At 55.7% G+C, this 23,227-nt stretch overlaps 11 protein-coding genes across 11 annotated transcripts; 5 read left to right on the top strand and 6 right to left on the bottom strand.

The window, feature by feature from the left end:
• Positions 1 to 333: 333 nt before the first annotated feature.
• Positions 334 to 1,599, top strand: HMPREF1541_04170 (uncharacterized protein; the record flags this gene model as incomplete). Its single annotated transcript, XM_008718516.1, has 1 exon — positions 334 to 1,599. The coding sequence occupies one exon, from the start codon at positions 334 to 336 to the stop codon at positions 1,597 to 1,599; it is 1,266 nt and encodes a 421-aa protein (XP_008716738.1).
• Positions 1,600 to 1,837: 238 nt separating this feature from the next.
• HMPREF1541_04169 (uncharacterized protein) lies at positions 1,838 to 2,692 on the bottom strand (the record flags this gene model as incomplete). Its single annotated transcript, XM_008718515.1, has 1 exon — positions 1,838 to 2,692. One exon carries the CDS (start codon positions 2,690 to 2,692, stop codon positions 1,838 to 1,840), a length of 855 nt encoding a protein of 284 aa, XP_008716737.1.
• Positions 2,693 to 3,484: 792 nt separating this feature from the next.
• On the top strand, positions 3,485 to 5,051 carry HMPREF1541_04168 (uncharacterized protein; the record flags this gene model as incomplete). The annotated part of the gene is made up of 3 exons (XM_008718514.1): positions 3,485 to 3,593; positions 3,645 to 3,974; positions 4,027 to 5,051. 3 exons carry the CDS (start codon positions 3,485 to 3,487, stop codon positions 5,049 to 5,051), a joined length of 1,464 nt encoding a protein of 487 aa, XP_008716736.1.
• Positions 5,052 to 5,247: 196 nt separating this feature from the next.
• HMPREF1541_04167 (uncharacterized protein) lies at positions 5,248 to 6,300 on the bottom strand (the record flags this gene model as incomplete). Its single annotated transcript, XM_008718513.1, has 1 exon — positions 5,248 to 6,300. One exon carries the CDS (start codon positions 6,298 to 6,300, stop codon positions 5,248 to 5,250), a length of 1,053 nt encoding a protein of 350 aa, XP_008716735.1.
• Positions 6,301 to 6,797: 497 nt separating this feature from the next.
• Positions 6,798 to 7,931, top strand: HMPREF1541_04166 (uncharacterized protein; the record flags this gene model as incomplete). Its single annotated transcript, XM_008718512.1, has 1 exon — positions 6,798 to 7,931. The coding sequence occupies one exon, from the start codon at positions 6,798 to 6,800 to the stop codon at positions 7,929 to 7,931; it is 1,134 nt and encodes a 377-aa protein (XP_008716734.1).
• A 220-nt stretch (positions 7,932 to 8,151) lies between these two features.
• Positions 8,152 to 12,915, bottom strand: HMPREF1541_04165 (uncharacterized protein; the record flags this gene model as incomplete). The annotated part of the gene is made up of 1 exon (XM_008718511.1): positions 8,152 to 12,915. One exon carries the CDS (start codon positions 12,913 to 12,915, stop codon positions 8,152 to 8,154), a length of 4,764 nt encoding a protein of 1,587 aa, XP_008716733.1.
• An 801-nt stretch (positions 12,916 to 13,716) lies between these two features.
• On the bottom strand, positions 13,717 to 14,376 carry HMPREF1541_04164 (golgi apparatus membrane protein tvp18; the record flags this gene model as incomplete). Its single annotated transcript, XM_008718510.1, has 4 exons — positions 13,717 to 13,907; positions 13,962 to 14,071; positions 14,119 to 14,211; positions 14,324 to 14,376. 4 exons carry the CDS (start codon positions 14,374 to 14,376, stop codon positions 13,717 to 13,719), a joined length of 447 nt encoding a protein of 148 aa, XP_008716732.1.
• An 828-nt stretch (positions 14,377 to 15,204) lies between these two features.
• Positions 15,205 to 15,855, bottom strand: HMPREF1541_04163 (uncharacterized protein; the record flags this gene model as incomplete). Its single annotated transcript, XM_008718509.1, has 6 exons — positions 15,205 to 15,263; positions 15,317 to 15,473; positions 15,524 to 15,595; positions 15,645 to 15,709; positions 15,760 to 15,777; positions 15,843 to 15,855. The coding sequence occupies 6 exons, from the start codon at positions 15,853 to 15,855 to the stop codon at positions 15,205 to 15,207; spliced, it is 384 nt and encodes a 127-aa protein (XP_008716731.1).
• Positions 15,856 to 17,474: 1,619 nt separating this feature from the next.
• Positions 17,475 to 18,954, top strand: HMPREF1541_04162 (hydroxymethylglutaryl-CoA synthase; the record flags this gene model as incomplete). Its single annotated transcript, XM_008718508.1, has 3 exons — positions 17,475 to 17,534; positions 17,582 to 18,769; positions 18,817 to 18,954. 3 exons carry the CDS (start codon positions 17,475 to 17,477, stop codon positions 18,952 to 18,954), a joined length of 1,386 nt encoding a protein of 461 aa, XP_008716730.1.
• A 577-nt stretch (positions 18,955 to 19,531) lies between these two features.
• On the top strand, positions 19,532 to 20,712 carry HMPREF1541_04161 (uncharacterized protein; the record flags this gene model as incomplete). The annotated part of the gene is made up of 3 exons (XM_008718507.1): positions 19,532 to 19,619; positions 19,706 to 20,082; positions 20,251 to 20,712. The coding sequence occupies 3 exons, from the start codon at positions 19,532 to 19,534 to the stop codon at positions 20,710 to 20,712; spliced, it is 927 nt and encodes a 308-aa protein (XP_008716729.1).
• A 1,277-nt stretch (positions 20,713 to 21,989) lies between these two features.
• HMPREF1541_04160 (uncharacterized protein) lies at positions 21,990 to 22,784 on the bottom strand (the record flags this gene model as incomplete). Its single annotated transcript, XM_008718506.1, has 2 exons — positions 21,990 to 22,363; positions 22,466 to 22,784. The coding sequence occupies 2 exons, from the start codon at positions 22,782 to 22,784 to the stop codon at positions 21,990 to 21,992; spliced, it is 693 nt and encodes a 230-aa protein (XP_008716728.1).
• Positions 22,785 to 23,227: the final 443 nt, after the last annotated feature.

The raw sequence follows: 23,227 nt of genomic DNA, 5'->3' as shown, positions 1-23,227 counted from the left end.
GGCGAGAAAAGTGTCAGCGTCAGCGCCTGTGGTAACAGTTGCTTTTCCAGGTCTCCGTCGTGGTATAGAATTATGTCTACTCTAGCACAATCAGCCGCCTGGCGTGAGCGCGCACACAATAATCAATTGGCATTCGTGGTTCTGGCGAGTGCCAATCAATGTGTAGAGTGCATGGCAAGGTTCCTTCTCGAAGCTGATTTGATTTCAAGTTGTTACTGACATGACTCGGCCTGCAACCAGCGACGTCATCTTGCATGACTCGGTGTATTCCCTCAAAGAACCTCCGACCAACGCAACGAGGCGCACGCCACTGACCTGCTGTGTCCGAATGCAATGACTGCTCATACACTGTACCAAATGGTCCCACCAACAATTCGCAGCATAATTTCGCGGTCCCATCAGCAGGCAGCGTTCTCGTTCGTTTGCCCGAGTTGTCAGCTCCGCACACCTGCTGCCTCCCGGTTCTCCAGAGCCAATTCCTCTCCGAGAGCGACTCTTCAGAAGCATCATGGCTTGCGATCGCGGAACTTCTCTACTACTACGCGACGCTCAGCATATGTCAATCTAACGAATCGCGGCGTGGTCCGAGTCGCGGGGCCTGATGCTGCACATTTCCTCGACGGCCTACTCCCCGCGAAGATCCTCGGAGTAGGACCAGAACCCATCTATACCGCCTTCTTGACGGCGCACGGCAGGATACTCGTCGATGCTTTCATTTACCCCCCTGCCTCAACGGAAGCCCCGGAATGGTTCATAGAGGTCGATGCCGAGAGCGTGGATATTCTCACGAAGCACTTGAAGAAGCATAAATTACGAAGCAAGTTCGCAATAGAGCGTCTGAAAGAACCGCCGATCTTTGTTAGCCATGACACGGCGCTGGACGGGTCTCAAGCCTCAGGTCCTAGTGCCATCGAGGGTCTGAGGGCTGGAGGAAAGGATCCACGGCCAGGCATGGCTAGCAGATACGTTGTGAGTGAGTCTTGGGCGGCGGAACTGCGCCAGAAATTAGGAGACGAGCTGCCTTTAGACGCCTACACGAACGAACGGATGCGGAATGGGTTGGCTGAAGGCCAGTCGGAGTTGAGCAGCGAAGCTTCACTACCACAAGAGAGCAACATCGACCTGCTTGGTGGGATTGATTTCCACAAGGGCTGCTACCTGGGCCAGGAGCTAACAATACGGACCCATCATACCGGCGTGGTACGGAAGAGAGTCCTTCCCGTACAGCTATACGACAAGGACAGCGAATCTATCGAGCACAGATCAGAATTACCTCCGCCCGGATCCAATCTGTCCAAGGTGTCTACCCGTAAAGGCCGTAGCACGGGAAAACTCCTGGCGTCTGGACAGAGCGTGGGATTGGCCCTATGCCGGCTCGAGATGATGACGGATATCCAGCTGACGGCCGATGCGACGAACTTTGATCCGAAGGAAGAGTACAAGGTGACGTGGCAGAATGATCAGGGCCAGGACCAGTCGGTTTTCGTCAAACCGGTGGTCCTGGATTGGCTAAGGAATGGAATTGAGGCGAACCTGAGGAGGAAGGAGCGAAAGCCTGCGAAGAAGCAGGATGTGGATGAGGACGAGCTTGACGATTGAAAGTCTGAGTGAGCGCTGCACATGGTCCGAGCTGAGCTGATCAAGCCTCTTGAATAATACTTCTCTTCCTCACCAACCTCGACCATTTGGCGCCGAGGGTGCTCGGCACGTGGCGCATGTCCTCTCTCACTTGGCGATAGTGATCACTCGTTCGCTGTCATAGCCGAAAGGCTCATTCAATGTTTGTGGACATTGGTCGGGCATGAATGCCAGACGTTTTCGTTCGCCACGGTGTTTCTCAAGTCGGTGCCTCTTTCTCCTTTGCCCAATTCACGCTCTCAATACCATCCCACGGACCTCTCCGAACCGCCTTGCGCGCGGCTGCCAGGGTCGCAAAGACCACCACAGCGGTGCCCATGGTAGCCTTTTCCTTCCTTCCCTCGAGCCGCCTCCTCTTGTCTTTCAACATTACAACACTCTCCACTTCTCCCACCGCAAACTCATCTTGTATGCTGTCTTGATCGATCTCCAAGCCCTCGCCCTCTTTCACCCACCTCAGTTTGACCGAGCGATCCATGGCCTCGTTCCCACCATCTGCATCGTCGTCGCGGTCTCCATTCTGCTCCCGCCGTTCTTTCTCCTCCTTCTCTTCTCTCTCCCTTTGATCTCTCTCTAACCTCCCCCTCGCCTCCTCCGCATCCTGCGCCCTCCGCGCCTTAATCTCCGCCATTCGCCGCCTGTTCTCCTCCTTGATGTTTGCAATCTTGACTTCCCTCTCCGTCCAGCTCCGTTTAGGCGCACGACCCATACCGACAGATACACCGCTTGTTGCCGCTGCCGCCTCGGCCTGCTCCAAATCCTCCTTCAGCCTCTGCCTGTTGGCCTCCAGCTTCGCGTGCTCGGCCGCGCGGCGGAGTTTGGCTTCGCGCGTCTGATCATATTTGGTCTTCTCGTCGGGCGTCGTGAGCACATTGAGGGCGATTTGAAGGAGGTGGAATTTGTCGAGGTTGGCCGGTGTGGGCTCGACTTTGTCGGGGTGGTAGAGGATGGAGGTTTTGCGGTAGGCGCGGCGGATCTCGGACTCGGTCGCCACAGGACTAATGCCGAGGAGATCGTAGTAGTCAGGCTCTGAAGGAGTTGAGGGCCCGGCCATAGCGGCGTCCGAGAGGGTCAAAATTGGCCTGGGGTGTGGTCAAGGACAGCAGATGGCGGGCGAAGTAAATAAATGTCATGCAGGCAGCGAACTCAGATCCAGGATCGTCCCCGCACGGAGTTTGGCGTCACAATCTCCGGGGAAGGGCGATCTATAAGGCAACCACCGCGTTCCGAACTTCCTTGTCTCTTTTGCAAGATGACCACAGCCCGAGAGTCTTGCACAGAGGTGGAGGTGATCGACGATGCACACTCTCCGGGAGCTTGAGCGGTGTGAAGCACGAGGACAGACTGCTGTTTCGCAAGGACCATCTCTTACCCACTCCCTTCACTACCACAGCATGTATTTCTGAGAGCAGATTCAGCATGGATGGTGACTTTGACCGTTGCGACCGCTGTGTAGGAACTCTCTGCATTGTTTGTGTCTCCGGTGTCTCTTGTTACCTGATGCCCCGAAGTGTGGTCGTCAGTCTCCTACACATCCCAGACACGGGCTGAGGCACAGATGTTCATAAGTCAGACACCAAGGGCTATTGGTCCTCTACTCCTTCAAAGCCGTCGGTTGAAGTGTTTGGAACGCATTCGGCGAGCTGGTTGCGAGACAGTCACAATATTGGGTAGGTTGCTCGATAGGTTGTTCCTGCCATAGGTGTGGGGCGCTCCTTCTCCTTTACCATGAACTGGGTGGCATCTGCCACTTTCACTGAAATCATGGCTACAGCCTCGAACTCATCAACGAACATATCCAAAGTCTTCATGTTGTCTTCCCTGAATGTTGCTGGGTGATCGTATCATGACTACAACAACTCAGCCGTCTCGTGACTCCCATCTTCCAGCTCCAGCATCCATCGCCCTTGCATTGGCTGTTCTGCGCTCAAAACCACAAGATGTTGATCTTGACGGTACGTATGTCCAAACTAGGATTTCGTCTGCCTTCTAAACTTGCGGGACAGAGCATTTGGACCGGATCACAAGCTGCATCAGCCGCGAGCCATCATCGACACATCGAGTCCCTTCCGACCATCTGGATGCCATAATCTACTGGAAGGAAGAGTCTCGTCGTGCAAACAGTGAGAAATCCAAACTTCAAGATGAGATCCTCGAACTTCGACTCCAGCTCGAGGGATCGAAACAGTCCGGGAAACCATCGCAGAAAAGGAATGCTGAACCTCAGATTCCCTCCGAAGCAAACACGCAGTCCAAGCGGAGGAGGCTAAGCGGGAACAACGAAGACTTCAATGGCCCTGATGCACTTGAACAGCTCGACAAAGCCTGCGACCCTGGTAAGTCGTTCGCTACGTGACTGACACACAGACTGCAGCTAACACTGATCAGATATCAAACATCTACTTCGATCATTATTCACACTCAAGCAGCTGCTCGGAGGTAATTCCAACGACGCTAGGAGAGTGTTCAGATGGCTCTCGACCCTCTGCACGTCTATGGTCAATCTAGTCAAACGTCCAACGGAACTTTCTCCTCGGTTACCGAAGGCGTACGGCTGTATGCTCCTTGGTCTCCGTCGGATTCGTGATCTGGTAAACGACCAAGAAGACATGTTCACCTCGGCCATCAGCACAACGACTCGGCTTTTTCAGACCATGCTAGGCTGTCTTCATCAGATCGCGCTCGATGAAGTAGCTAGGCGTGAACGGGAAGAGCAGCGCAAAAGCAAGAAGCACAAATCCAATACCAAAGCTGTCAAGACATCCGGACCGGACAGTGAGGTTTTGTGTAAGACGAATCTCGCGGCTCTCATGCAGATGCTCTCCATTTTCTTCGCCCAGCTGGAGCATTTTCACAAGTCGGATCGCGTTCTCTACGAATGTATATGCTCTGCGCTGCTCGACCACATAGGATCCTCGTTGTCACTCCTGGTGTTCCTCGACCCACAGAGTGAAGAAACGGGCCTGAAATCTGTCACCGGAATTGTCGACGTCGCGCATCTGGAGCCGGAGTCAGCCATATCCACGGCACGCCTCTCAGCTCCATACCTAGTCAGGGTCCTCCGCACTGCACTGGGGTCTGCAGCAAAAGATGACCGGGGAGGGAAGGGCCAAACGCAAAGAGTGCCGGGGAACACATCAATCGATAGATCGTCTCACGGGGCGCTCCAATTGCGAGCGGAAGAACGACTACAGCACACCTTACTCAGGGGAATATTTGGGGACGAGGACGAAAGATTTCCAGATGCGTTACTGCGAGCAGAGGAGATGGACGGTGATGTCCATCAGGAAACGGTAGAAGAGGCCTATGAGGAGCAGGATAGCTCCGACTGGTTCATTGGGCAGGTATGGGAGCTTCTTGGCTGGGACATCTTGTCTGGGACAATGCCAACGTCCAGAAGACTATGCGAGTGAAAGAATTCCGGAGTAGAGCACCGGGCCGGTAACAACATGTTACTTCGAGCAGATCTTGGAACATATGTCAAAGAGCTAAACCAATCACCCGTAATGTTACACCGTAATCATATGGTCCCATCGCATCAAGTACTGTTTCGAATCAGGGTCCTTGACTATTGTTTCTCAAAGCCCATCCCCGCCCCTGATCTTATTCTTAATACGTCGCAGCCAACCTCATAACCAGATAGTCACCGCTCTTGATCGACTCCCACTTCTTATCCGCTTCGGTCGCATACGTCCCCGGAAGCGCCTCGATGGTGCGATCAAAGTTGGGGTTGCAGAAATACGCCACGCTGTACCTCTCCGGGAACATGTCACTGGTGTCGCCCTCCTTGGCCGGCGGCTGCACCACGCGATGCCTTGTGCTCTTGATCATCCCATTACTCCAGCGATTCAGCAGGTCGCCCGCATTCACGACGATGGAGCCCGGCACGGGCGTCGCGCGCACCCACGTGCCGCGCGGGCTCTGCACTTCCAAACCCCCCACGTCGTCCTGGAACAGGAGGGTGATGCTCCCGTAGTCCGAATGGGCGCCGGCGCGGACCTGGTCCGGGTTGTGGCGGAAGACGCTCTTCAGCACGGCCGGGTAGTGCAGGAGGCGCAGGTTGTTGTCGCCGGCGTCGGTGAAGCCGTCGAAGAAGTCGGGCCGCAGGCCCATGGCGAGGGCGATGGCGCGCATGACTTGGCCGTGCAGGGCCTTGCAGGTGAGGAAGAAGGCTTTCATGTCGGTGGCGAAGGCGGCGCCCGCGGCGTCGATCTTGTCCGGCCACCGGTTGGGTAAGCCTTCGACGCCTTCGCGGCCGATTTCCATCGACTCCTTGAGGTCCGGGTTGGAGGCGCGGAGCTTGGCGATCTCGTCGCGGTCGTTGAGGTCGGCGAGCGTGACTTTTTCGCGGCCCGAGGCGACGTACCCTCGGTTGGATTGGGGGGTCGTCCAGCTGAGTGCGTCTTTCTCGGATTGGGGCCGCGCGAAAAATTGGCTGGATTGGGAGAAGACGTGGCTTATGGTGGAGGGGGGAATGCCGTGGTTGGTGAGGTAGAGGAAGCCCGAGTCTTGGAAGCCTTTCAAGACTTGTTCGGCAACGCGGGCTTTGGTTGAGGCGTCGCCGTGTAGGAAGTCGCCGAAGTCGATGATGGGCATGACGAGGCCATCGGCTTCGACTGCTGCAGGAGCGCTGGTGCCATTGGACTGGCCTGCTGAGCCCATCGTGGTCGAGTTTGATGGAAGCGGAGTAGCTGATAGATTGTGTGAGATATACTCCACGACCGTGAAGGTGCTCGTGATCCGCCTTCACTGACAAGCCTCCTCGCTACTCAGATACGTACTAATATATAGGAAGTTCAGTCTTAGGTGTCATACGACCATCTCATAGCTGAAGAGTGAGGTCTGGCCTTACAGAGGGGCTGCAAGCCGTGACCAATGGGAATAGACCAGCATCTGATAAGGGAACGGCGTCCTCCGTGTGCCTGGCCGCTCAATGCCAAAGAGTAAATATTGACTGTCCATCTCTTGTCGAAACTTCGCTACCTAGCGCTCGGGACGCTTTCATATATCGAGTAGTCTCAGCCGAACACGACTGTGTTAACCTTCCTTTTCACGATCTGGCACGACAAAACATCACTCTCTTGCCCTCGTCCACCTCGTCTTCGAACCCCTCCCCCCGCCCAGCTCAGCCTCGCCTTCCTTGCACCCCTCCTCTCACCATGGCGGGCACACATCCAATAGTAGATGTGCACACGCATATGTACCCTCCATCCTACATCTCTCTGCTCTCCTCTCGCAAAGAAGTCCCCTATATTCATACGCCCTCTTCAGGAGATCCCCGCCTCATCATCCTACCATCCGATGACGATGCCTCGAAACCACCCGAACAGCGCGGTCGCCCTGTCGACACCAGCTACTCCTCCTTTTCCGAGAAGCTCAAGTTCATGTCTACCCACGGCATAACCTGCAGCGTCATCTCCCTAGCAAACCCCTGGCTCGACTTCCTCGACCCCTCCACAGCCGCCAAAACCGCCCACCAGATCAACTCCGACCTCGACGCTGCCTGCCAACAACAAAACGCCACGTCCTCGGCACTCAAGCTCTACGCCTTTGCCTCTCTTCCGCTTTCCGCCCCGGTGCCAGAAATCGTCTCCAGCATCCACTCCCTCGCCACACTGTCCCACACCAAAGGTGTCATCATCGGCACCTCCGGTCTAGGACTTGGCCTCGACGACCCAGCCCTGGAACCAATCTACGCCGCCCTGGCCTCAACACGCACCATGGTCTTCCTCCACCCGCACTACGGTCTCCCCGCCTCCAGCTTCGGCCCCACCGCCGCCAACTACGGGCACGTCCTCCCACTAGCGCTCGGCTTCCCACTCGAGACCACCATCGCCATCACGCGCGTCTACCTCTCCGGTGTCTTCGACCGCCACCCGGACCTGAGCTTCCTCCTCGCACACTCCGGCGGCACGCTGCCCTTCCTCGCCGGCCGCATCGAGAGCTGCGTCGCCCACGAGCGCGAATTCACCGTCAACGGCGGCGACAAACCGGGCCCGCGCCGCAGTATCTGGGACGTACTGAAGACGAACGTCTACCTAGATGCCGTGAATTACGGGGAACCTGGAATGAAGGCGGCGCTGGCGGCTGCCGGGGGCGAGGACGGCCAAGGATGGGACCGCTTGATGTTTGGCACCGATCACCCGTTCTTCCCGCCGCTGGCAGGCGAGGAGAAGTGGCTGAGTGTGGAGAGCAATCTGAGGGCGATCGAGGGCGTCTGTGCCGGAGACGAGGCGAGGAAAGCAAAGATATTGGGTGGCAATGCCATTCGCGTGCTGGGCTTGGATGCATAGATGCCGAGTGTGTTGACTGCGAAGCCATAGAGGGGGGAGATGGATAAAAAGAACTCTAGACATCCAAAATTCTTAGTAGGCAGTCAGAGCCTGTATAGATTAGCCACAGAGGATCTATCCTCGGATGTAACGCCATCAGAACGCCTCTCGCTCGTCTCCCAAAAGCAGCAGCAGCAGGCATAGTCTTCCCGCGTTTTATTTCCAAACAAGCCATGATCCCTCACGCCTCGCCTCTAAAATCGCCATCGCCCGCCACTCTCGAATACCCTCCTCTCGAGAAGTTGAATCCCGCACCCGCACCAGCACCTCCTCCATCTCCATCTCCTCCTCCGTGGCGACCCCTCTCATCACCCTCCCCAACATCCACACTCCCCTCTCGACTCCCCGCCTCACTCGCCGCAGCAGAGATGCCCATGCCCCGACCACGCTCCATACTCGTATCCTCGCCACGGAGGCCTCCCTCGCCATAGCCAGATCCACCGTAGCCGTAGCCATAACCATACGCGCCCTCCCTCGCCGGCACCTCCAAACTCCTCCCTCTCAAGCCACCAATTCCACTTCCCCCTTCCCCACCCCCATCCCTGGGCCCACCGGCCCCCCTCCCCACCATAAAATCCCTCATCTCAAACCTCATACCGGGCCCGACATCACTCCCGGCCTTCAGCCTCCGCGGCCCCAACTCCCAGTCCTCGTCGGCGGCACTCCCGTCCGCGCGGTCCCCGACATCGACGCCCCAGCGCCTTCGCCGTCCCCGATCCCGCCTCTCGGCCCACCACCCGGAACTAAAGCGCTTGCCTGAGAACACCGTGTTCCATCGCCCGCCCCCACCGCGGCGGCGGCCGCGGCCGTGGCCTTGATACCACTCGGCACCCACGGGTATGACGCCCTCGCGCTCCGCCCCTATCCCCCCTGCTGCAGTCACGAAACTCGGCGCATGCACGCTCACCCTCCCGCCACGCCCCGCGCCCAGCGGCCCACCTTCCTCCTCAGCCTCTGCTGCCTCTGCCTCCGCATCAGCCTCCGCGACGGTCCCAAAACTATTCCGTCTCGGCTTTCCGCAGCACTCGCACAGACCGTCGTCGACGCAGTGCGCGAGATCCGAGCCCGCGAGCAGACTCATCGTGCCCGCGACGCTGTTGGGGTCGAGCGGCAGGACGCGGCGGAAGCGCGTGAGGAGCCAGGCCGTGCCGCTCAGCAGCGTGGTGAGGGCGAGGAGGACTTGGAGGAGGAGCTTGCTGGTGCGGCTTTGGATGAGGCGCGGGGTGGAGATGGTCGTGTCGATGGTCGCGAGGGGTGCGGGTGCTTGGCGACGGGAGAGGGGTGGAGATGGAGAGGAGGAGGAGGAGGAGGAGGAGGAGGAGGACTGCGTGCCGTTGTTGGAGTTGGTGTTGTCGTCGTCGTCGCGCATGTTCATGCTGATAGCCTGTGCCATGTATAGGCGATAAAAGTCGAGCACCGCGCCGAGCAGCTCGCTGTCATTGTCTTCGCCCGCCAGGCTCTCTGGATCCAGGGGCCGCGTTGGCGCGTCATCCGGGTTCAGCACACCCTGGAAGAAAGCGTCGAGATCGAAAGCCGCGGGGTCCGCGGTGGCGGCAAAAGGCCGCATCTGCCACGCCAGATTACGCTGGATGTGCATGTTGAAGACTTTGTCGTCGCCGTCCGTGCTGAGCGGGTTGGCCAGCAGCTGCGCGTCCGTGGCGTCGATGCTGACGCCGCGTGCCACGTCGATGGCCGTCGTGTTGCCGATGAGGGCGAAGGAAGCGCGCACCGTCTGGATCTGCTGGTAGCAGAGCATGCTGCTGACGTCCGCGGAGGTGGTGTTAGCCGAGAAGCGGCCGTACGTGAAGGCGAGCGAGGGGCAGCCGACGGGCGGGTTGTCGGCGATGAGGGATGACAGATTCAGTGTCGTAGTGTTGAGGGTGTTGCCGATCAGCTCGGCGCCAGAGCCGAAGAGGAGGTCGTTCTGTCGACCACCGAAGACTGTGCTGCTATCGGAGGGAACATTGAAGGTGTTACTGAAGTCAATGAACGATCCTGCCCCGCTGGTCCCGGCGAGCTGGCAGGAGTCGGGCAGAGTGGCGAGGATGTCGACGGTTACCTGGCCGTTGTCGTCGTTGAAAATTGTCATAAAATTGCGGTCGACACGGTAGCATTGCAGGTCCGGCATAAGCGCATCCAGAGTGATTTTCGTGCTGTTGGTGGCCGTGGTACGTGTGGAGCCATTGCCGGTCTCGAGGTCCCCATTGTCTAGACTGAAAGTTGGGAAGACCAAGCTGCGATACGTGAAGGCAGGGTAGCTGAGATTGTCGTGCAGCACGGCGTTGATGATGCCGGCGGCGCCATTATCGGTGTTCGCACTGTTGGGCCATTCAAGCGTGAAGCGCGAGGACGAGCTAAGAGCGATGGCGCTACCAACAGTATCAAAGCTATCAACGTTGTAGAGGCCGGCGGCCACAATGGCGAGAATGCTGGCGATAAGCGTGGCAATGGTCGAGAGAACTACGTTGATGTGGCGCACTTTGATGGCTTCGAACAGCGCCCAGGGTGAGGTGATGCCGAGGTAGTGCGCCAGGATGGACTTCTGGGCCGTGGCACCGCCAGCGGCGAGAGCGGAGCAAGGTGTGAATACGAGGATGTTGAAGTCGAGGAGGTTCAGGAGGGACGCCACGATGATCATGACCAAGGAGGGGATGTAGTGAGTGAAGATATCTGTGGCCTGATTGTCCGGGACATTCAGAATACCGCCATCTTCGCTTCGCTTCTGAGTAAGTTCGAGCATGCCAATGAGGACTATTGGTATCGCAAGGACGAATAGAGCGAAAGGAATACTTGCTGTGATGGGATGCCACCATTTCAGCGTGTTCTCTGGCTTAGGCGCATTGTGGTCCTTGATACCCTCTGAGGCCACGACTTTAAAGGACGCCTGTCCGTGCTCGGTTGTGGCAATCGCGGTGCCGAACTCGTAGCCATCAAGCGCTGCCTCCTGGTTGTTCTCGCTGGGCACGCCTCCGCGACGAAGCAGTCGGTTCAGCTCGATTGAGTTTGTCAATGTCGCAGCGACTGCTGCGATTGAACCTGGGTCCCGGGGGACAACTGCTCGCGGCGCAGAGAAAAGGAGAATGAATGCTGCTACGATCGAGACAACAAGCGCTCCGATCATGAGAGCCGCTGAAGGATCGTTGACCACATATCTCGTTTGCATGCGTTGTGCGCTTCCCCGTATCTCCTCACCAGTAGGTTGTGAGAGGCTGAGGTGGGCGTATTGAGCCATGACGCCCTTGAAGGTCACTTCCGCAGCACGGCTGAGGTCATCCGTATTCAGCAACCGGCTGACATCCCTGGTTCCATGATGCAGAGCCATCAGAGTGAAGAAGCCGCTGGTATTGTCTGCTCCTTGCACTTCGCCAAACTGGCTACCACCCGCAGACACTGTCGCTGCGAAAGTTGCCATAACATCTCCATCCGAAAGATTATCCAGCGTCCGGTTCCGGACGTTGTCGGCAGGCTCCAAGGTAACACCCTGAGAAGGCGTATTCATCTCGAGCGTATTGTTGGAGACCTTGATGGTCGTGAGGGTGTGGCCTGCCTCGCAGATGACATTCGTCATGTTGGTTACAGTCCGTGACGAGCTAGTCGCCACGTCCTCTCCAGCAAGAGCCAACTGAACCGAGCCATCCCGCAGATCCTGCTCGAAGCCGAGATTGAGCACCGTGAAGAGGAGAGCTCCTGGTGGTTCGCCTGTGCCACAGGAGAGCGCTTGTAGCGAACCATATACCTGATTGCTCGGTGCCACTTGTAGCTGAGGATTCAAGGCTGAAATGACCATGGCAGCCCAATTATCACAGGTGCTGTCAGATGGTATCCTTATCCGTATACCGTCTCCAAATACGTCCCCGGTGCTCGATTGCTGTCTGGTCGAGTCGCCATCCAGAGTCACATCAACAGCTCTGCAGCTGATTGTCGGCACAAATGCATCCACATCCGCCGAAAAAGTCGCGTTCTCCGCGATTTCCTCATCTCTGCTCTCATCGTACTGGAATGGTGCGTAAGCCAGATCTATCGCCACACCCGGCTGAAATGGTATGCCTTGGTATACACTGCCGTAGTAAGCGCTTACCGGCGCAGAAGTGGCGTCATTTGTAATCGCCGCATCGAATCGTGATAGTGATAAAAGAGGAAAGTTGCCCTGAGAGACATTTTTCGGCAAAAGGATGAATAGGCCGGTGGAAAATACAGTAATGATCTTGAGAAACATAAAGCTTGAGACTGTCGCAACAATGGGTATATGGTTATGCACGAACGCTTGAAATAATGCTACAATCTGCAATGGTGAAACATAGTTGAGCAGAAGACTTTTGGAGGCTGTGACGGGTCCTCTTTGGAGTTCGTCCCAGGGCATGAGGGTCTTGGTGTGATAGTCGACCTGTCGCCACAAGCCCACGAGGAGGACGACGGCGATGGTTGGGACATATACCCACCAAGCATGATGAGGGCCGTCGAAGTGGACATCGAAGCCGGTTCGCGTGGCGGAGAGAACCCATAGGATTATCAGCGCAACGATAGACACCACGAAGAAGGCGATGAAGACGGCGAGGGTCGACCGTCTTAACCAGATGGGTGTCCACAGATCTGGCAACGGCACTAAGGGCTCGAATGATTTCTCGGATTGGGGGATGGTCCGGGGTCGTGAGGGCACGTCGCTGGCGGCATCGGCGATGTCTTCCTCGTCAATGGGTGAAATTGGAGCATATTGATTGCCTTGATATGAATGAAACCTTCGTGGCTGGCTCGATTCACCCCGCACCGATGCAAATCTGCTAGGTACCGGAGAAACGAGATCCTGACGGTCATCTTCGAAAGGCTGAGAATATACCGATTCGGCGTCCGGGAGCAATCGTTCAATGGACGTACTCCGCCGGCGCGCTTCTACGCGTTCGCGCTCGGTGATAGGGACCTGCAGGAAGTCTGCGGGTTCATTTTCCATTGAGATAAGTGACGCAGGTGGTTGTTCATCGAGAACGCGTCTCTCGAAGGGACTTGTTGAAGAAGAAGACGGTAGTACACTCAACTCGAAACGAGCTGATTCTAGGCGTGGCGGCGCTCCAAGCCCTACAGCCCGGGGCTGATGCTAGTTTTAAGGCGGCCCGTATGGACGATTGACACCACTGGGGGCCAGTCGTTGGAACTGGGTGGCTCAGCGTGCTATTTCCAGCAGATTGACAGCTCTGCCGCTCAACCAGGTATAGCGTCAGCTTCGCAAACGACAAGTGTGATTCGTGTTCCGAGCAGGGCCGTGGAGCTGAGGCTCTCTCGCACTAGTTGAAAGTTGAAACGAGGGCTGTGAAGTCATTGCTTGTTGAACAGAATTCTACCACTTTCGGCAGATAACGAGTTGCCGTCAAGCAGGTAGGCCAGTACACCACAGGGAATGGTATATCCTCTAGGGTGTCTGACCCAAGGTAATCCCTTAGCATTTCGTTATTCACGTGCTTCTAATACATGTTGGCAATATCATAGACTACTCCACGCTGTCAACGTGTCCAACTGGTAATCGATAATGGAGTTCAGTCCAGTTCGCTCGTAAACGACATGCGCTGTGAGCGATGAGATCCGTCGCGCTTTCTCAGTGTGCCCGGCTGCATTCCATTCCTCATATCGACGCTTTCTCCAGTTCAACGCCTCTGCTATTTCGTACAGCTGTGGTTAGGTTGATCGTGTCGCTCGTAATACTGCAATGTAGCACCACGAGAAACACCCACAACGGCCACAGAATGTGCTCAGTACTTCAAACAATCATCTGTGCGACACCTTGGCCTCCAAGGGTCTTGCTTCCCACGAAATCCTGGTGTTTGAGGCCGGCAAGGGCGTAGCATGCGCCAGCCAGGAGAAGCACGACAGCGGCAGCGATCAAGCTGCTGCCCGCCACTATTAAGCTCAGCCATTGTGCCAAGCTCATTAAACCGTACATTGCGGCTCCTGTTATTGATTGTTATTATCGCATGCAGCAGCGGCACGATCTTAGACACGTACTCATGTAGTTGGTCGTGAACCGACGCACGAAGGCGTCGAACTTGGCCGACGTCGGGCAGATACGTAATAGCAGTGGCACCTCAACGAATATGAGGATAAATGAGCTGACCCTACGGAAAGTTAGGTCGCCGTTTGGGTGCCGGAACATGATACATACAGCAAAATGATGCTAAAGAGAATGAGGAGATTGAAGTGGAAGATGTTGGCGATACCTAGGGCAAAGCCTAGGATGATGCACAGGACGCCGAGCCTGGGTAGCTGTTAGCAGGCATTGCGCTCGAGATGCGCTGCGAGGGTGAGGCCGTCGTCGCAGGTTCGCTCCGGGACCCTCCCTTGATCGCACACCAAGGCGAGATACGTACCATTGGCCATAGATGGAGAAATTCCTGGACCTGAACTCTTCGGCGAGCGTCATTCTGGTGGTACAGCGGGGGTGTTTGTTGCGCAGTCAACGCGAGCTGCGAAGGAAATGGTGTTCAGAAACAGGCCAATGCTGCTAGGATATCGCTGCGAGGTGAAACGGCGCGACGCAGATTGTGAATGTGTATTGTTGTGTCGAATACTCGATGGCTTTCAACACTCGTTCCGGATGCGTTGGAGGCTCCAATTGTGCTGTGGTGGAATGTATGTAAAGTGAATCGTGGTCAATGTTTGCTGACGGGTGCCGGAGACCTGTAGGGCGACTGCGCCTAGGGTTAACAGGGTCCTGCTACACTAGTGCCAATTGGGAAGCGACGAGTGCAGAGGTGGAACGACAAGGGTGCACTGTTTCTGCTGCAATGATGAAACGTGCTTCTTGTAAAACAACGAGAATTTCTATCGACTTGAAAACGTACGTAGACACGGGAACGTTTTTATGTTTACGAGTCACACTTTGCGGGTGTAGAAACATCGCAGCCTGGCATCACCGGAGCCACAGCCACGCGTCATATTGTAAGACCACTCGGGAATCCAATGCCAGCTGTTATACCGGGGGGGGCACTTGGCTCTGTCGCCTGCCGCCTTTGAGGCTGTGAAGATGCAGTCTTGTTATGGATGCTTGCCTGTTGTCTAGCGAGATAATTGCTTCATGCTGCGTGCATGGGAATCTGTCTGCCTGCTTCTCCAGTTTCTGTTCATCGCTTTCTCCTGTGTCCCTTTTGCTTTCGCAACTGTCTACTTGTTCTTTTTATGCTCGCAACCCCGAAACCCGAAATTAAGGCCGCAGCTTTGAAGTGCGCCTCGTTCGCTGCAACGCTACTAATCAAGACGCAGGGTAGATCAGCTTGAAAATATCGTTCTGGACAAACCAGTTGCCGCCCTCTGTTGCATATTAGAGTCCTGTCCTGTTTGAGTGTGGGAGCATCTTCACGAACCTGGCAAGAGCTGGAAGGTCTGAGCGAAGCTCATGGGCTGTGGGCTGTCGTCAAACTGCAGAGCACCGGTGACCAGGACAATGATGCCACCTTGCTGGCTTGAGGGCTGCACATCCTTCGTATCGACCTTGTGCACGACCCGCTGAAACGGAAGGCTCTGTCGCAAGATCAGTTGCCAATGCTTCATAGTATTTCCCTGTCGCCTACCTGTAGCTTCTCGGAGATATTCTGAGCTCCTTGGAATTGGGAACTCTCGAAGGAAAGCATAGACGAGTCGCGCTTCATTCTTTTCAGCCTCAATTCATAATGTTTGCACGTTCAATCTTACGTAAAGAGCAGCCAGGCCGGCGCGGTTGTTGTCGAAGGTGTTGTAGTAGAAATCAACGAATTGGTCTGGTCTTCGTTAGACAACTGAGTCGGTTGGTGGTTAGGGACCGACATACTCGCGATATCCTGGGGGTCTGTATCGAGCGTAGTTAGTACTGCAACTGTTCCTGACTTGTGGGGTATTGATTCTAGGACGCACTGGGAGCAGCCATGGTGGGCAAGGTGTTGATACCTGATTAGGAAGAGAGTCTCTGAAAGGGATGATGAGAACAAGCAGGTGAATTTGTATTGTGAGCTGGCGCCCTATGCAAGATTGGGTAGCAAGCAACAGTCAACGGGTCAATTGTTCGTAGGCTCCGAGCCGCGGGGCTCAAACCAGCGCAGTCACCAACCAGGCTTGGCAACATCTGCAGCCTTGCACGCCAAGCTCAACGCCATCAGGCACAGAAGATGTCGGTGGTCTTTCACTTTCCACCAACCCCAGCACAAGCTGTAAACTTGATACCCTAGAGTGTGCAAATCGCCTTAGGTATCTCTGAATTGTACATGGCACAAAGTTGGCTATAACGGTCTGCGCGATCTACACGTAAGTTTCGCCATTACGATCCTTTTCCTCTCCAAGATGATATCCTTTTCGATCCTCAACTTGAAGCTCCTCGAGCCTGAAAGCGATCAAAAGTTCAAGCTCAACAGTCTGAACGAGACGTCTACAGCAACCTGATACCTCGCGACACATCTTGTTCCTGTGCTGACCCGCTCCACAGTCCCAGGAAGAATTCAGCGGGTATTTGAGGTTCAGCTCGGCGGCACATTCTGTCCCCTGCATCAGACTCGGCCAGGCTGGAGTCGATCCAGGTCATGTCTACGGCAGACCCTGATTCATGGTGATGCCACGACTTCCTACTAGGCTGGATTATCCCGGCGTAGTCTTGAAGTGTCTGTCTGGTATCTAGGTAAGTCAAATCAAAGCGAACACTCCCAGCCGAAGCTTTTGCTGTTGTGTCGGCGACATGGCTGCTGCAACTCGTGGGTGTCACTTTGTATAGCTTGACAGAAGACGTGCTAAAGCCATTGCCTATACTTGATCCGCATCAGCAGAACCATACAATGATATATACAAGCCAAACATCACCCAATTTGCTGTCCCCTTCTTACCAGAAACCGTTCGAGTTAGGCACTGACGCAGGACGTTGTGCGTCGTGCGTCGTGCGTGGCATAGGTATCTAAGCCTCATAGCCAGCGTCCAATACTTCAGTTGCTTCATGCTGGCTCCGACTTACCTCCGCGCAGGCAGTCTACCTTTATTGGGCACGCTTAAGAATGCTGGCTGGGTGATGCCATTCGGAAGAAGCACCGCAAGGCGATCCTTGGACGCACGCTGCAGGAACGGAAGGCGATTTTGCGGGTGGCACGACCTGCATGGTGGAGTTGTCTGCCAGGGCCAGAAGCCTATCGATTGGTGGGACACGCCCGCTACTCGAGATTAAGATTGGACCCCAGCTTCAACAAAATATATTTTTCCAAGGCAGTGACGAGCATGGCGACGGAGAAGGGAGGCAGCCGCAATAAGTAGATCAGCAGCGATCACCCGCTTCCCTTTTCACCTTTGTATGAAACTCATCGCAACCAACACACTCTTGACCTTCCTACTTCACCGTGCTGCTGAAATTTCGCTTGCCCTCGCCTGATAGACCTGTCGATCGCCCCCGCGACCCCTCCACGACTACCTCACCGCCTCCGCTTTGCTGGCACTGGCTGTTTGGAGTGATAAAGCACGGAACTCCCAAGACTCGCACTTGCATCTACCATCTTGTTTACCTACACATCCAACATGGCCGCCCGACCGCAGAACATTGGCATTAAAGCCATCGAAATCTATTTCCCGACCCAAGTAAGTCTCGCCGTCAATTGCTCACGTGCCACCTGACCTTCCTCCAGTGTGTCGATCAAACCGAACTCGAGAAGTTCGATGCTGTCAGCGCCGGCAAGTACACCATTGGTCTTGGTCAGACCAAGATGTCCTTCTGCGATGACCGGGAAGACATCTACTCGATTGCGCTCACCACGCTCTCCTCCCTGATCAAGAAGTACAACATCGACCTCAAGAACATTGGCCGTCTAGAAGTTGGCACAGAGACCATGTTGGACAAGAGCAAGTCTGTCAAATCGGTTCTGATGCAGCTGTTTGAAGAGAGTGGCAACCACAATGTCGAGGGCATCGATACGGTCAATGCCTGCTTTGGTGGCACCAATGCTGTTTTCAATGCAGTCAACTGGGTAGAATCCTCTGCTTGGGATGGGCGTGAAGCCATCGTCGTGGCTGGCGATATCGCTCTCTACAAGAAGGGCAACGCCCGCCCGACAGGTGGTGCCGGTTGCGTCGCCATGTTGATCGGACCTGATGCTCCCATTGCCTTCGAACCTGGTCTACGTGGCACCCACATCGAGCATGCTTACGATTTCTACAAGCCCGACCTGACCAGCGAGTACCCATACGTTGACGGCCAATTCTCTCTGCAGTGCTACACCAAGGCTGTGGACAAGTGCTACAGTGCCTACAACGCTCGTGAACAGACTCTCAAATCTCTGCAGAACGGCCATGCGAATGGTAATGGCGCGCACACGGAAGAGAGCACCCCTCTGGACCGTTTCGATTATATGGCTTTCCATGCCCCTACCTGCAAGCTTGTATCCAAGTCATACGCTCGCATGCTCTATAACGATTTTCTCAACAACCCTTCCGACCCTGCCTTCGCCGAGGTTGCTCCCGAGCTGCGGGACCTCGAGTATCAGGCCTCTCTCACCGACAAAAATATTGAAAAGACATTTATGGCTTTGACCAAGAAACGCTTCCAGGCGCGCGTACAGCCTTCGATTCAGGTTGCCACCATGTGTGGTAACATGTATTGCGGCAGCGTGTATGGTGGTCTGGTCAGTTTGATCAGCAACATTTCGCCCCAGCAGATCCAAGGCAAGCGTGTGGGTGTGTTCAGCTACGGTTCTGGTCTGGCCAGCGCTCTCTTCAGCTTGAAGGTAGTTGGCGATACCACCGAGTTGGCAGAGAAACTGGATCTCCAGAAGCGGTTGGATGAACGCATGGTTGTCCCTCCCGAGACATACGATGAGGTAAGCAGAGTTCCACTTGTATTGAACGTATGCTAACGGTCGACCAGATGTGCCTGTCTCGTGAGAAGGCCCACCTTCAGAAAGACTTTAAGCCTACGGGAAGCACCGAAAACCTCAAGCCTGGTACTTACTATCTCACCGAGGTTGATGGCATGTTCCGTCGTAAGTACGACATCAAAGCTTGATTTGGGACATATTTCATGCACTGGCGTTGGGGTGGAAATGATCAGTTGACAGCAGATCTCACTATAGATGGAGCTTTGATGGCCTCGTAGAGAGCAGTCAGCGAATGCTGCTCGGAGGCACCAAGACTGACGGATCGATGGGCTTGAGTTGGTGGCAAGGCTGTACATATGACATAGTCGAGCTTCGTGATCATAGAAAAAAACATTTGACACGAGACATAATCGCAGTTATAGACGGCCACTTTTGCTAAGACTATGGGTAGTATAGATCGGATGAGTCAATGCCCCAGCGAAATGTCTCGATCATATCACCGCTCGACCCCACCATCGTGCATATATACCTACGTCAAGGTATCACCCTCTGCCTGCGACAATGAACTCATCCTGGCTTAGTGCCCTTGTGATTAATAAGACGGTCCATGACATCGAGTATAGATTTGTCGTTATCTAGCTGCTACATGAGTATAAGCTCTCGATCTATTGCAAACAACGCGTCGAATTCATAGACGATCACAGCCGAATCTCCACCCCCCACCAAACGCCAACAGCACACTGCGAGCATCATAGCATCGCGACGATGACCTCCGACGCTAACGCAGCACTCAAACTCGAGAACCTCTTCGCCGTCAATGGACTCATCGCTGTCATCACCGGTGGAGGTAGCGGTAAGCCTTCACTCCCCTTCGCAACCCCTTCTCAACCACAGTACTCTGCCCATATTCGCCACTTCCGATACTGAACATCTCCTCAGGTCTCGGCTCTTATATGGCGCGCGCCCTAGCCCTCAATGGTGCGGCGCATGTGTTCATCCTCGGCCGCCGCCAGGCTTCTCTGGACTCCGTCGCTTCCACGGTCCCCGGCAAGAACATCCACCCGGTCGTGGCAGACGTGACGTCCAAGGACAGCCTGGCTGCAGCGGTGAAGACCATCACCGATCAGCATGGCGTCAGTGCTATCGACGTGCTGGTCGCCAATTCGGGCATCTCCGGCCCTTCGGTGCCGCTTTACGACGAGAAGCAGCAGCCGCTGCCCGTGGAGAAGGTGATAGAGAACATGTGGAAGCCTGAGACGGACGAGGTGACGGGAACGTTTGGCGTCAACGTCACGGGAATTCATTTTACTGTCGCTGTAAGTTGCAAGTGAGCCAGAGACAAGAACGTGCCTCCTTGGGTGCCCCCATGGCTCTCCACCATACAGGGCCAGTTGTGGAAGGTTGCTCAACTTCTCGAACGGTCAACCCCAATCGGGTCAGAGAAACCATGGCTGATACTCCCATCTCTTTCCTTTCCCAAACAGGCCTTCCTCCCCCTCCTCGTCGCCGCCAACAAAGCGCGTCCCGAACCCACGTTAGACAACTTCCGGCCCCGACCTCAAATAATCACAACCTCGTCCATCGGCGGCTACAACCGCCGCCCCCTCGCCAACCTGTCCTACGGCCCCTCCAAAGCGGCCGTCCTGCACCTCAGCAAACAGCTCTCCACGGCGCTCGTGCCCTACGACATCCGCGTCAACTCCATCGCCCCGGGCCTCTACCTCAGCGAGATGACGGGCGGCATGTACGCGCGCCAGGGCAAGACCGAGGGCCACAATGTCGAGGGCACGTGGGACAAGACGATGATTCCCGCGACGAGGGGGGGCGATGAGGCGGATATGGGGGGGTTGGTGCTGTGGCTGGTCGGGCGCGCGGGCGCGTATGTCAATGGGGCGGTGCTGGTTACGGATGGGGGGAGGTTGGCGGTCGTGCCGAATAGCTATTAGTGAGGAAGGGTCTGTGGCGACGGTTGCGTGGTCGGCGTGTCGGCGGTTCTAGGTAGAGTTAGAGATGGCTGCATAACCTACCATAGCCAAGGGGAGAGAGAAGGTGGTTGCTTGGGGGTGGCTTTGGCGCAGGTGGTCGTTCGTTGTCGTGGGGGTCTCTAGACATGATATAGAGTAATAGACTCCAAGAACGAAGACAGACAAGAGGCGTCCGATACGGGGTGGTTGAATTTTTACCATCCTCAAATCAAGCTGCGAGCGGAAACCACTGACTAGAATAGAACAGAGAACACACATGACCCCGAAGTGGTGCTCATCGCGCGCGTCGCTCACAGTCAGTGTGTATGCACCATTTCCCAACCTCAGTCCGCAAGCTCGATGGAAAAGGTTTTTGACCAAGTTGCTTAAGAGTAAGTTGGCCCAATAGGATGAAATCTCTTGTGTGTTTATATAGATGAAACAATTCTCGGAAGAACACTCCGGCTGCACAGATTCTGTCCATCTAGAGATTGCCTGTGGCCCGTGGCCCGTGGCCCGTAGGATAGTATATAGCATGCCAAGAAACTTCTTTTGCCCTTCGCCGCCCTCGGGCGTCGGAGACACAGGTAAGGCAATACGAGGCAAAACGTGGAAAAGTGAGAAACAGAGAGTCTGTCTGGCCCTTTCAGGGCCTTTCAGGTGTTTTTTTGAGACACGGTACGAAGAAATTCTTTAAAGCTAAGGAGTTTTCGAATCATGCAATTGATTAAGCATGTTCTCGGCTTGGGTATTGGGTTCGTGTATGTATATACATATATAGCGCCGCCCGTGGGCTGCAGTTACAGCAAGTTCGCAGCAAAGGTCCGTGTAGGTCGTAAGAATTGATGGATGAATGGATGAGAGTAAAGGACTTGCAGCAGCGCTCCAGTGACTCCCTGGGAACCCACGAAGTGTAGCGTATGCTTCAGAACATGATAGTGCAGAAGGAACAAACAGGGTTACTTTCTAACGATAGGCGCACGTCCGTTGTCTCTCTCCGTTTCCTCTTCTTCCGTGTAGAAAATCCAAAACCGACTTCGCCGCTCATCTTGCGCGACAGCGATGCTCAGTGCTCAGTGCTCAGTGGCTCACAGATCACCATCACAATTGAGACCCCTCTGGTCTGTACCAAGAGAAAGCCCGCAGCACACTAGGCTCAGAATCACACCACAGCATATCAACGCACAACCCCAACCACTCATGCCTCTCCTTAATGCAGCATCCTCTTTCCGGCCTCCCCTTGCGCGGCACCTCAAAGCTCAGGTCTTCGATTTGAACTGATTCCCCAACTTGTTCGCCAGCCTCCCCAGACCACGGGAGGGCTCGTAGTTCTCGCCCTTCTCGCCGCCACAGAGCTCGTGCGTGCCGTCGTCCAGCGTGCCGGGCGAGACGCTGCGTTCTTGTCGCTGCGTGTTGGAGGGTGGGGCTAGGGTTCGGCCGCGGGTGCTGTCGCCGCCCGCGGCAGCGGCGGCGGCGGCGGGCTGTGATGATGATGAGGAAGTTGGGGCTGGCTGGGACTGGCTGGTGGTGGTGCCGTTTGTCTGCGCGGTGGTGGTCGTTGCGGTTTCGGTGTTTGTTGTTGGTGGGGGAGATTGGATTGTGGTGTTGACGGGTTGGTCGCCGGCGGTGGTTTCTACGTGGCGCGTTGCGTGTTAGCTTTCCAGTAGCGACAGTCAGAATAATCTGAAAGAGGGAAAGAGCGTGGAAGTTCGGCGCAAGAAGGAGATACACTTACCATCCTTATTCCCCTGGTCGTACGGCTCGTCCACAGTGCCTTTACCCTGTGCGCCGCTTATCGGCTCTTCTGTCGACTGGGCGGGTGTATTGCCGGCGAGATTCTCAGGCGCGTTGCCCTGGTCAAAGGGCTCGTTGACGGTGCCCTTGCCTTGGATGCCCGAGGGTGGCTCTGCGCCAGACTGCTGGGGTTTCGTTGGCTCCTCTTTATTGTATCTGTGGCCCGGGCCGAAGATGGCAGCCATGGCAGATTTGCTGGCCGAGTATTGTTGGGTGAGGGGTGCGCCGTTGGCGGAGGCGCTGCCGTTGCTTGTGGACATGGCTGCGGGTGACAGAGTGCTGCGCGGGCTAGGTGAGGGTCGCGGTCAGCGTGCGAGTGAGATGAAGATCGAGGTGGATGTTATGGAGGTCAGTGGTAAGCTCCGCGATGATTGCGCGGGCAACTCGGACGCCGGGCGATGCGAATCGTGCTTTGCAGGCCTGTAGTGTAGCGTCTGTCGATGCGAGCTGAGCGCAATGTGAAGCAGTAGATTGGGACGCGTGCGAAGAAAGAGTGAAGTCGAATCGCGCGCTCAATTTGTCAACCGAATGATAGCTGTAGTCTTCGAGGATAAGCAGGTGCACCGGAGGCGAGGAGGGTCATCAAGATGTATATACTTTCCCGCCAGCGGATGCAGTGCCCGTAGCTGGTCTGGCGGCGCGATACGACGTCAAATCCAGTTCCAATTCAACCTGTCAACCTCGCGGGGCGTGGGGCGTGGTT

The sequence above is a fragment of the Cyphellophora europaea genome (genome assembly GCF_000365145.1).
Source record: "Cyphellophora europaea CBS 101466 unplaced genomic scaffold supercont1.3, whole genome shotgun sequence".
Lineage (NCBI taxonomy): Eukaryota > Fungi > Ascomycota > Eurotiomycetes > Chaetothyriales > Cyphellophoraceae > Cyphellophora > Cyphellophora europaea.
The sequence above is the reverse complement of the archived record's forward strand: the minus strand, read 5'-3'. Positions and strand labels throughout refer to the sequence as shown.